A 13056-nucleotide genomic window follows, 5' to 3' on the forward strand; every position below is an offset into this window, starting at 1 on the left:
AAGTGAGCCAATTTGTGTCTGAAATAGCACTGAGAGTTAGCTGAGGCAACAGCTAATTCACATTCAATTCAAGTATATATATATATATATATATAATATTTTTAGTTATACAGTATGAGAGGCCACAGGCTTTAGTTATATACAGTATATATAAATTTACAGTAAATAATTTATATATACATTATGATGACTGTGCTTTACAACGGATGTTAGGGATGTTAGATCAACACTTACCGGTGATGGTGTTGATGATGAGCTTATGTATATAAATACTAGTGTATATACTGTGTGTGTATATATATATAAGCCTTAAGAGGCAATCAATGGCCCTAAAATTGTGTGACATTTGATCGCACTAACTATTTATATGAATTAAATTAAATGGTGAGCTTTATATAAAAATTTTATTGTAACAACACTACTGTATTAATAATAAGGCATAGGTTTTGAATACTGTATAAATGTAAGAATAATTTACATATCTGTTCCCCTAAATAGAGATCCCATTTCCACTCTCTCTCTCTCTCTCTCTCTCTCTCTCTCTCTCTCTCTCTCTCTCTCTCTCTCTCTCTCTCTCTCTCTCTCTCTCTCTCTCTCTCTCTCTCTCTCTCTCTCTCTCTCTCTCTCTCTCTCTCTCTCTCTCTCTCTCTCTCTCTCAGTCACCCATGAGATGCATATAATTATTATTCATTGGCTTTTAAATAATTGACTCGTTTTAATAGGTCTTTCACTTTCTCTAACTTTCTCTCTTTTATAGTAATTTTCAACTAATATAAATCGTATATTGAGATTATAATTGAATATTATATGTAAATTTTTTTTGAGAGACTATTTGAAAATAAAATTATAAAATTGTCACAAATGATTCACTTTTTTGTGTCATACATAAGAAAAACAGATTTTTTTTTTGTTATAAATAAATTGTTATTTACTGTATATGTTATTATAATAATAAAAACTTTTTAAAAATAATTTTCCAAACTGTTATACTATGTATTTCAAGTAAATACTGTATATAATATATATTTCATCTAAACGTCAGAAAACATTTTTTGTTAAAGCATTACATATTTGCATATGTATTAGTGTCGCTTATATTATATTGTATACTATGAATTGTATGATTAAAAAGTAAATTGTATCGGAATTGAAAACTTTTTATTTTATTTTTTGTGTGTTGAAAACCAATTTTTTCAATACATTTATTTAAAATGCTGAACAAAACACCACTCTATATATAAATGTGTGTATGTGTGAACTCAAATATTGTTATAAAATAACTCCCAAAACAATTTCAAGTGTGTGTGTGTGTGTGTGTGTGGATATATATTTATAAAAGAGTAGCAAATGATTGTAATGTATGACTGTATGATTGTATGATTTTCTTTGTCATCCACGACTACTACTACTATTATAGTCTATAACACATTATGGCCTCAGGGGTGATGTAAAAGGTGTCGTGAAATAAGTTGTGTGTTTCACACAATTTGTTTGCTACACATCAAGGCGTTCCTTCAAATAAACTGATAATAATGTATACATTTAAATGTTATGTTGTGTTAGTCCATTACAATAAAGCAATAGCAAGACATATGTATATAAATGTATTGTATTTATAATGGTATATAAATTTATATATATATATATATATATATATATACTTTATATGTATATGTGTGGACACTCGGCATACTCGGGCAACAATTGAGAGGACACACACTTTACTACTTGTTTTATTCTCTCTCTCTCTCTCTCTCTCTCTCTCTCTCTCTCTCTCTTTAATAGAATATTCTTGACAAAGAAATAAAAACTATTGTAGAGTTATATTAACATTATATGCATCGATAACTTTATTTAGTAAATATCATTGACTGCTTTCTACAATACATATTATAACATAAATATATATGCCGTATATACCGTAAATTTATAACCTATTACTACCATTATTTCCACCACTCAATGCACTAGTATAGCAGTACATACTGTATTATAGTTATTTATATATGTAATATATAGTTAAATATAATATAGTGATCATATATATAGTGTACTTCAGACTCTTTATTTTATTGATGTGTTTTACATATATAGTGACTATTATAGCTAAGCACTAGTCGTTTTTTATTAGGAGAGATCGAGTAAGTGCCAAGAGGTTGGTGTGTCGGCAAATCACACAATTTAGTCATTCAAAGGGAACGTATATCTAAATGAATGTTCACTTAGAGCTACAATTGGTTTATATTTTTGGCCGATAAAATTTTTTTTGTTGATAACTCATGAAATTTCTGAGCATTTATTTTGTTGTTAAATACAGGAAAGCAATAAAATATTACATAACTATAGATAATATCATTTTATATATAAAGTATATTGTGATGCCTTTTGCGTTTGCCAACAGTATATAAAAATACTACTATTATATATCATCTTTTTAATACACATATGGTATGTTATATAACAGTATATATATATATACAGAATATATACAGTATATATAGTTATACAATAAATAAAAAATATATTTTTGTTGTGTTTAGCATCCAATGTTATGTTGCAATAATAAACTATACAAAACACTACCCAAAGGCTAATTTATTGTATAGTTGTTTGTATTGAAAGCTATAGAGAAAGCCTATGTGTCTGTGTGTGTATGTATGTATGTATGTATGTATGTATGTATGTATGTGTGTGTGTGTGTGTGTGTGTGTGTGTGTGTGTGTGTGTGTGTGTGTGTGTGTGTGTGTGTGTGTGTGTGTAATGCCTTCAAACCATTACATGAATTATTTTAAGGGTATATATAAAGTCCGCCAACAATTACCAATCTTTTTGAATCTCTAGTGAACTACAGTACTGTACAGTACAGTATGGGGGGAACTGTATGTTTTCAGCGCCGGAATCTAGTTTTCAGTACATTATTTAGCAAATGTGCTGTTAAGCCAACATTTGACAGGTTATATACAGTATATAATGCAACTTTTATTTATCAGTTTTGATGAAAAATGTGATACATATATGAAAATATAATTAAAAGCAAAATGTTGTCGAAATGTTGACAACAAATTTTGCTTTCAATATGTCTAATAATAAGCACAAAAATATTGCCCGAAAAATACATTAAATTTTTGTGTAAGCGTTGAACAAAATATGATTATTACACGCAATAATATCATCAAAACATATATAACTTTTATGTATTATTATTATTTCCTTTTATCTTATTTATCAATTCAATTGCAATCACTGTTTACTCTGATTTTAACAATTATCTCTTAAAACAAATAATAAATTATAACAACTGTTGTGTTTTGTTTTTAATGCTATAGTAACTATTTAACAATCAGTAAAATATACTGTATATACGGTACAGTATATGTATAAATATATTGATTTAACTATAATTATTGTTTAAACAATGATTTGCTTACTATATTTTAGTTGATTGTTAAATATAAATTATTTTTATAAAATAGTAAATACATTATAAAGTTTAATATTTATATTGTGTATTAGTGACAGGCATTTGTACTCAACAAACACATAAATACTTAAGTAAATAAATACAGATAAAAGGATTAATATTAAACATAGAAACATTTATATCAAATTTTAATATTAGTATTAAATAAAATGTATTATAATTTTTGATAAAAGCAAATATTAAAATTATTTTTGTTGTAATAGTAATAGTAATAGTAATAGTAATAGTAATAGTAATAGTAATAGTAATAGTAATAGTAATAGTAATAATAGTAATAATAGTAATAATAGTAATAATAGTAAAAATAGTAATAGTAATAGTAATAGTAATAGTAATAGTAATAGTAATAGTAATAGTAATAGTAATAGTAATAGTAATAATAATAATAGTAATAATAGTAATAATAGTAATAATAGTAATAATAGTAATAATAATAATAGTAATAATAGTAATAGTAATAGTAATAATAGTAATAGTAATAGTAATAGTAATAGTAATAGTAATAATAGTAATAATAGTAATAATAGTAATAGTAATAGTAATAGTAATAGTAATAATAGTAATAATAGTAATAGTAATAGTAATAGTAATAGTAATAGTAATAGTAATAGTAATAGTAATAGTAATAGTAATAGTAATAGTAATAGTAATAGTAATAGTAATAGTAATAGTAATAGTAATAGTGATAGTAATAGTAATAGTAATAGTAATAGTAATAGTAATAGTAATAGTAATAGTAATAGTAATAGTAATAGTAATAGTAATAGTAATAGTAAAGTTTAGTGCATATAAAAATAAATCTTTGAAAAAAATAAATTTTTGTATACTTAAAATTTACATGTATTGTATATATTGAAATAAATAATTTTGTTATAACTTGAGTACTTTGCCTGTCTGTATTGTGTATATATACAGTATAAGTATAATTTTATAAGTTAAATATTATTAGTAATAGTTTGGATACAATCTAGTGATATTTGATAAAAAAATATTACTAAATAATACTATAAGTACTGTACATTAACTCAATATAATTATTTGCAAATAAATTGTAATAACTGATTATAATTGTGTGTACCTAATAGTAATATACTAACAAAATTTTAATAATCAATAGTGTAGAAAATGTATAAATAAATATCCACAAAAAATATTGATCATCAATTGGATCTCAAATAGCGAAGTAGTTATCTATTATTATTATGATCATCATTGACATAGTTGTTATGCAACCTATTAACTGAACAGATAGATAAATATATCAATAAAAGACAAGTGATACGGCAAAAGGCAATCCCTGTTATATACAATACAGTAAATTACTGTACGGTATGTATATAAGCATTGAAATCATTTGTTTGAGTGTTTCAGTGGATAAAATAGTTTCTCTCATTATTGAAAGGAAACGGCGTTTTCGGAAACAAACGGAAACTTATCGACAAAAAAGGGCACACAATGTATATATACATATCGTATGTGCACTCTCTCTCTCTCTCTCTCTCTCTCTCTCTCTCTATATATATATATATATATATATATATATATATATATATATATATATATAAAAGGTATATAAAAGCAGAGACCTATCGACATGTAGTCATCCAAATGATGACAGAGAGAGAGAGAGAGAGAGAGAGAGAGAGAGAGAGAGAGAGAGAGCTGATGCCACCGATATATTTGACTATTTATATGTTGAGATGACACACAAGTACTCTAGAGTAGCGGATGATTGCTATGTTAAGCGCATCTCAATTGTGCACTCATTTGTGTTTATTTTTTGGTGATTACCGATAATATCTGTATATAATATTGTTCACAATACCGGAACTTATCATTCAATTTATGCTTCAATTTATATATTATACAATATATATAATTATTACTGTACTACAGTATATACTTTATAATAACTATTGAATACAATGTTGAAATATATCAGTGCTCAACAAATATATTTTGTATAATGAGTCGGAAAAAGAAAAGGTTTTCTACAAAAAAAATTAATAGCAAATTTAATAATAAAATGAGATATATATATATATATAATATATTTTATTTAATAAATAGGCAACAATTTTGTAAAAAAATAATTAGTCTATTTGTTGTACAATTATTTAATGCAACATTGAATCTCAATTAATATTTTTTTCTATTATTTACTGTAAAATGATAATCTTATATAAAAATAAGTCTAATTATACTAAATTATTAGAAAAATACAATTGAATTTCTAGTAACAATTTTTTGAATACATATAAATTTATATTGCTATTAGTATGAAATTAATTGAAGTTCATATTGTATTGATAAAATAACTTAAATAACAAAGTAAATACAATATCTAAAATAACAATTATTTATATTATTAGTATTATTGATATTTACCCATAATTTAGAAATAAAGTTTACATTAACTATAAAAATCATTTTTATAATTATTTAGATAAAATTATATATTTATACGAAAAAAATAATCATGTTAATAATATGTTAACTAAAAAAATTTGTAACATTAGTTAGATTTTTGAAGTGGAGTGATATTATAATTTTTATAAATTAGTTTTACTAATATTATATCAACAACTACTGTATATAAAGTTGACAAATAATTTATTGATGATATCTTTATTTGATAAAAATTTACTAATGATTTACTTATTGACTAATACTTAGTGTTGTTTATTGTAATTAATTTTTGTTTTAAATTTCAAATAACTAATGATTTTTATTTTATTTTTTTTATTAATCTGTTAAACATTAAAGCCAACTAAAGGCATTATATTACATAATAAATACTGTACAACAAATATAACTTTAAATTATCTAATACTGTATTATTAATATATTATAATATTATAATATTTTACTAAATGTCCACTAATGCCCTCTTTGGCCAACATTTAAATAAGCTCTGTATTAGATTTATAGAAACTATATTTTAAATTATAAATTATAGTACTTAAGCAAATTAAATTAACATTTATAATTTACAATATAATTTACAAAGTGGTAATAGTTTTGAAAAATTTATTAAACATTTTTATAGACTTATCTAATAAATGCTAAATCAAATTAATGGTTATTTTATATATATTTTCGTATCGCAATTAAATTATTAAAAAATAGATTATCGATTAAGCGGTATTTTATTTTATTTTTTTAATTATTAAGGTAATTAACTAACGAGATATAAATAAATTGATTAATAATTTCTATATACTGTATATTTCTATTTTATAATAACTTGAAATAAAAATAACTTAAATATTGTAATATTATTAATAAACTAATACTTATAATATTACTGTATATAAATTCGTTAAAAACAAATAAAACAAATTATTAAATATTCGTAGAATTTAGTGATAATTTTAATTAAAACTAAATAATGACAACTAAGCGGTGATTTGAAAATAAGTATTAAATTATTATTCTTAATGGAATCGGGATATGAAATATATGAATGTTGTCAATGAATACCATAACCAAAGTGAAGATATTGTAATGAATTTCTGTGAACGAGTGCTGGAAATCGGAAGTTTTGAAGAAGTAGTTGTCGTATTGATAGATGTGCTATTGTCTGAAATGGTAGTGTTTGTTGTTGTTGTCACCGAATCGATAGATGTGCTGATGTCTGAAATGGTAGTGATAGTGGTTGGCGTCATCGACGTACCGATAGATGTAGTAATGGTGGCAATGGTGGTGGTTGTTGTTGTCGTCGTCGTCGTCATCGGTTTGGGACAATTGAAGAGTTGATAAACAAATCCGCGTTTGATTTCCATTAACTTTTCTCCGACATATGTCTTGTTTTGATGTCCATACTTAATGACATACTTGTCGTCGCTGAACTCAATTAGTTTAAATGAATAATAATTACCAACCATTTCGTATTCATCGCTTAGAAGAGCTGTTGCGTTGACGATCTCATTGTCCACACAATTGGAGCTGTCGTTTACTGGCAGATAGTTCCAGTCGATCTCCCGGCGCTTATCATAGTCAACATACTTGGCCTCCATTACGTGTCGCTTAAAATAAATCCTATTATTACCGCTATTTTCTTGACTCTTTGGTGGCTTCTCTACAAAAATTAAAAAACAACAAACTATGGTATTATTTTTAAAAAAATATATTTTAATACAATTATTATATTTTTAATAAAGTTTTATTCATTTATATTTTAATAAACCATTTTATTTGAATAGTTTTATCTTATTTACCCATATAATAGACAAACAGTCGCACAGGTAGTACATCGGGAAGTATTGGCAAAACCAGTATAGAGTGTATACGATCGACCAAATCTTGTTGCGGAAACTTAATAAACAGTGTCATTAAATTCATGGGATCGTCGCCCGGTCTGTATTTATAGATATTTGTTTTAATCTCTTTACGAAAATATAGATCCGGAAATACAGTGCCTTCGGGATCGTAAAGACCAAACAGCATACCGTGTATCATATCTATGCCATCCTCCTAAGTACGACACAATACAGTAATGATATGAAAATTAATAACTAATCATTTGTTAGACAAATACATACAAATGTGTGATTGATTGCCACAAGAACTCTCTGTTTGCCATCAATTTTAGATCCGAAGTTTTCATCGGTTCGTAACCAGAAAAAGTGTTTCATCCAAAACATGTCTCCTATTAGTAATGCTCTCCATTTGCCTAATTCTGTCAACTCATATATATTTTTAAACCCAACCGAACCTCCAGTTTCCAGTTGTGTTGTATCAAAATCTTCGATGAAATAATAACGTCTCTTATAGGCGAACGGGTCATCCGGTCGGACGGCGTTTCGGTCCTCCAACAGTAGTGTTAAACCTTTTTTGAATATAAAAGCTTCAAACACCCGGTAATTGCCCGACAAATCTTTGCATAAATTGTTGTTTGTGTCGGCACTGACCATACATACAATTAATTGCACAAAATATATCAACTGTAAAGTTGCTGTTGTGATCATTGTCTTAGTTTTGATCAACAAAATTAAGTCAAAAATCGACGATTAAATTGAATTTAATTTAATTCATTTAATTTGATCGGATTATAGCGTGATTTAACAAAATAAATTCAACAATTACTGGTAATACTATATATGCAATATATTATTATATTTTATATCAATAAAATACTAATGAATAAAAGAGTTTTAAAAAACTAATATATAAAATTTATGTATAAATATGTAATAAATTAATGAATTATTACAATCATTCATAAAATTTAGTGGTATTTATAATTAAAATTAAATAATGACAACTAAGTAATGTTTGAAAGTAAGTAAACAAAAATTATGATCGTTATTGGGAACGGGATATTAAATATATGAATGTCGTCAATGAATACCACAACCAAAGCGAAGATAGCATTAAAATTTCCGGTGAATGAGTGCTTGAAACCGGAGGTTTTGAAGTAGTCATCGCTGTACCGATAGATGTATCGGTAGCGGTGGTTAGCGTCGACGGTTCAGAACAATTGAACAGTTGATAAATAGATCCGCGTTTGACTTCATTTAACTTTTCGGAAACGTATGTCTCGTTTAATTGTCCTGTTTTAATGACAAACTCAATGTCGCGAAACTCAATCAGTTTAAAAACATACTGATTGTCAACTTTCGTGTATTCTTCGCTGAGAAGTGCCGTTGCGTTGACGATCTCATTGTCCACACATTTGGCGCTATCATTGACTGGCAGATAGTTCCAGTCGATCTCCCGGCGCGTCTCATAATCAATATACGTGGCCTGCATTACGTGTCGCTTAAAGTAAAAGCTATTATCGCTACTATTTTCTTGATTTGATTTCCGGATATTCTCTGATATAATTCAAACAAAAAAAAACAATAAAGTATTATTCATTTTTTATTTTAATAAATCATATTATTTGTATAGTTTTATCCTATTTACCCATATAATAGAAAAACAGTCGCACAGGTAGTACATCGGGAAGTACTGGCAAAACCAGTATAGAGTGTATACGATCGACCAAATCTTGTTGCGGAAACTTAATAAACAGTGTCATCAAATTCATGGGATCGTCGCCCGGTATGTACTTATAGATGTCTGTCCTAATCCGTCTACAAATATTTAACGCATTAATTATTGTAGTTTCACGCGCGCTGTTATAACCGTTTTTAACATTATAATCGGTTATAACAAATGCAGTACTATTTTATTATTTTTGGTTAGGTTAGGGTGGGTGTGTGTGTGTGGAGGGTTTAGTAAGTAGTGTGTGGGGATGGAAGTAACGGGTGGTGAGAGCTAGTGTCTTATATTATCTAAAACTTGTATAACTTTTAAAACTAAAACAACAAATGCTTTACAATTACCGAATCACTTCCAAATCCGGATATTCAGTATCATTGGAATCCTTAAGACGAAACAGTAAACCTTTTATCATATCCAAGCCGTACTCCTAAATAGGACACAAAGACAACAATAATAAAATGACAATTAATTTATTATACATTCATTAGATATATAACATTACATACTATAGTGTTATTGACTGCCACAAGAACTCTCTGTTTGCCATCAATTTTAGATCCGAAGTTTTCATCGGTTCGTAACCAGAAAAAGTGTTTCATCCAAAACATGTCTCCTATTAGTAATGCTCTCCATTTGCCTAATTCTGTTAACTCATATATATTTTTAAATCCAACCGAACCTCCAGTTTCCAGTTGTGTTGTATCAAAATCTTCGATAAAATAATAACGTCTCTTATAGGCGAACGGGTCGTCCGGTCGGACAGCGTTTCGGTCCTCCAACAGTAGTGTTAAACCTTTTTTGAATATAAAAGCTTCAAATACCCGGTAATTGCCCGACAAATCTTTGCACAAATTGTTGTTTGTGTCGGCACTGACCATACATACAATTAATTGCACAAAATATATCAACTGTAAAGTTGCTGTTGTGATCATTGTCTTAAATTTGATTAACAAAATTAAGTCAAATAACAGTTAAAAAATCAAAATTCTTTACTTTATAAACAAATTATATCGTAATATTTATATTTAATTTTAGTTTAAATTAATTTAAAAAATTGTTTAAAAATGAAATAATTTTAATTGAAATCATTCAAATTGATGGATAAGCTCGTTATTTAAAAAAAATTTATTATATTAAAAGAACTAATTTATACCCATTTTTCAAAACCTATAGATTTTACGCGCGCTGTTTAACTTTTTGTGTAAAATTTTACTTTAAATCATATTTTAATTATTATTAGATTTGATTCAATAAAATGATATTAATATTAATCAATTTTTTTGATAAACAGTATAATGTAATAGTAGCTAAGTTACAGTATAATGAATTAAATTATTAGATAATCATAGAATTTAGTTGTATTTGTAATTATGTCTAAATAAATGATAATAAGCGGTGTTTTAAAAATAAGTAGAAAAAAATGTGATCCTTATTGTTATCGGTATATCAAGTATATGAATGTCGTCAATGAGATCCATAACCAGAGTGACGACAACTTAAAGATTTCGGCTCGATATGGGTCGGGTATCAAAAAACACTATATTGGTGGGAATGTTGGACGCGGGGGCGGGTGTGCCGGACAATTGAACAGTTGATAAACAAATCCGCGTTTGATTTCCATTAACGTATTTCCGACATATGTCTTGTTTTGGTGTCCATACTTAATGACAAACTTGTCGTCGCGGAACTCAATCAGTTTAAATGAATACTGATTTCCAACCTTTTCGTATTCATCGCTGAGAAGAGCCGTTGCGTTGACGATCTCATTGTCCACACAATTGGAGCTGTCGTTTACTGGCAGATAGTTCCAGTCGATCTCCCGGCGCGTCCCATAGTCAACATACTTGGCCTCCATTACGTGTCGCTTAAATAGTTTCATATTTTTCATTAGTTCGCATCCAAAACAAGTGTTTCATCCAAAACAAGTTATTACCGATTAATCGCTTTCTCCATATGTTTTTCTCTGCCAACTCATACATCTTTGTAAACCTAACCAGACCTCCAGTTTCCAGTTGTGATGTATCCAAGTCTTCGATATAATAATAGTATTTCTTATTACTGAACGGATCTAAAATATGTTTTCACTAAACAGACTGTATTAACAATTTGTTAATAATTTTTTACAAACATTTCAATCAATAATTTTTTTTTATTAAACTATTTCTAATTAGTTAACATAACTTAAAACTTTGCTGTAATTCATATAAAAAAATTTAATATTAATTGAATCGACAATTAGTTTAAATATAATTGTTGTGAAACAAAGTCTGGTTTCAAGTCTTGAATCGGAGGAATAGCTTTGCGATGACTTTTCTCTTCTTTTGTCTCCATTGTGTCCATCGATGATGTCTTCATTGATGATGTGTTGCGAGTGTTTGAGTCAAACAAAGTGTTGCAGTGATTGAGTGATGGAGTGAACAGATAGTTAACCGATGGGTAGAGACAGACAGCAAACATCACAATTGAGACCAATATCTGTGTCGGGATTGCGAGCGACCAATACTTGCGCTCAAAATAAGTCAAACCTATGCTTTGAAACACTTGTGTTGTGATTATGGCGTACAAGAAGTACAACAAAAACATCAAAATTGAGACCAAAAACAATACAAAACCATAAATACAACGACCGGTGTTTGGACTCGGATTCGGTGAACGCGAGTCCCCGTTCTGGCCGTTCGGATGACCACTGCTTGTATCGGATGTCGGCAACCAATCACTCATTGTTTGCTTTGTCTTCGGCTTTATCTTTGATGTCAAACTTGTCTATCGTTTCAATGATTAAGTCCAACGACTGAAGCAATGATTTGACACAAACTCTCAATCGTTTCAATCGATTGCTCTTCACTTCAATTGTCAGTAAATTGTTGTCAACTTTGATATGTTTGTCGACAATCACACCATCACTTCGGACTTCTTTGTCGACAATCAATGTCTTGTAGGCAATGGTTGCCTGTCTTTGAGTGTCAAACACAACACTCACCACCACTTCATTCAGTGTTTCATCACTTGATGTCAACATTCAGACAATAAAAATCAAATGTCATTCAAAACTTATTTAACAAATAAATGATTCAATTGTTTGTTTAAAATATAATAATAATTGATTAATAGATTGAAAAACAATTCAATTAATTGATTGCTATTTAAACTATTATTTAACGGTTAATATAGTAATCAATTGAAACACAAATGCAATGCAATGTTGTGTTGGGTTTTCAAAACCAAACAACACATGAATTACTTATAATGTATTAATACATATGTCATGACATCTAATGATAGCATTTGTTGTTAAAAAAAAAGTTTTAAACTAAAAAATGTTTTAAAATTCAGATTATATTTGAATAATAAGTAGTTAACAATAATAACTAATTTAATTAAATGTATTAATCGATAGTTTGCTAATTATTTAGTGATCTGTTTTATAGTCTAAACACATTTCTGACAGTTTCGCCAAATGTTTTGTTCAATATTAATAAACTTCAATTTAATATAAAATTTAATATATAAAATAGTTAATTAATTTAATTCATTGAATTTAGTGATAATTGTAATTAAAACTTAATAATGACAACTAAGCGGTG

General features: G+C 27.5%; 4 protein-coding genes across 4 annotated transcripts; all 4 read right to left on the bottom strand.

Annotated features, from left to right (window-relative positions):
• Positions 1 to 6918: 6918 nt before the first annotated feature.
• LOC128957791 (uncharacterized) lies at positions 6919 to 8513 on the bottom strand. The gene is made up of 3 exons (XM_054303604.1): positions 8026 to 8513; positions 7702 to 7957; positions 6919 to 7562 (listed from the first exon to the last, which is right to left on the bottom strand). Exons 1-3 carry the CDS (start codon positions 8449 to 8451, stop codon positions 6919 to 6921), a joined length of 1326 nt encoding a protein of 441 aa, XP_054159579.1. The 5' UTR covers positions 8452 to 8513.
• A 275-nt stretch (positions 8514 to 8788) lies between these two features.
• On the bottom strand, positions 8789 to 10462 carry LOC128957792 (uncharacterized). The gene is made up of 4 exons (XM_054303606.1): positions 9979 to 10462; positions 9814 to 9899; positions 9392 to 9561; positions 8789 to 9300 (listed from the first exon to the last, which is right to left on the bottom strand). The coding sequence occupies exons 1-4, from the start codon at positions 10402 to 10404 to the stop codon at positions 8789 to 8791; spliced, it is 1194 nt and encodes a 397-aa protein (XP_054159581.1). The 5' UTR covers positions 10405 to 10462.
• Positions 10463 to 11665: 1203 nt separating this feature from the next.
• Positions 11666 to 12193, bottom strand: LOC128957669 (phosphatidylinositol N-acetylglucosaminyltransferase subunit P-like). The gene has a single exon (XM_054303473.1). The coding sequence runs from the start codon at positions 12191 to 12193 to the stop codon at positions 11708 to 11710; it is 486 nt and encodes a 161-aa protein (XP_054159448.1). The 3' UTR covers positions 11666 to 11707.
• LOC128957670 (uncharacterized) lies at positions 12186 to 12713 on the bottom strand. The gene has a single exon (XM_054303474.1). The coding sequence runs from the start codon at positions 12489 to 12491 to the stop codon at positions 12186 to 12188; it is 306 nt and encodes a 101-aa protein (XP_054159449.1). The 5' UTR covers positions 12492 to 12713.
• Between the last annotated feature and the right edge of the window lie 343 nt (positions 12714 to 13056).

The sequence above is a fragment of the Oppia nitens genome, unplaced genomic scaffold (assembly GCF_028296485.1).
Source record: "Oppia nitens isolate AA-2021 unplaced genomic scaffold, nextdenovo-longstitch-racon4-pilon3 scaffold3_pilon_pilon_pilon, whole genome shotgun sequence".
Classification (NCBI taxonomy): Eukaryota; Metazoa; Arthropoda; class Arachnida; order Sarcoptiformes; family Oppiidae; genus Oppia; species Oppia nitens.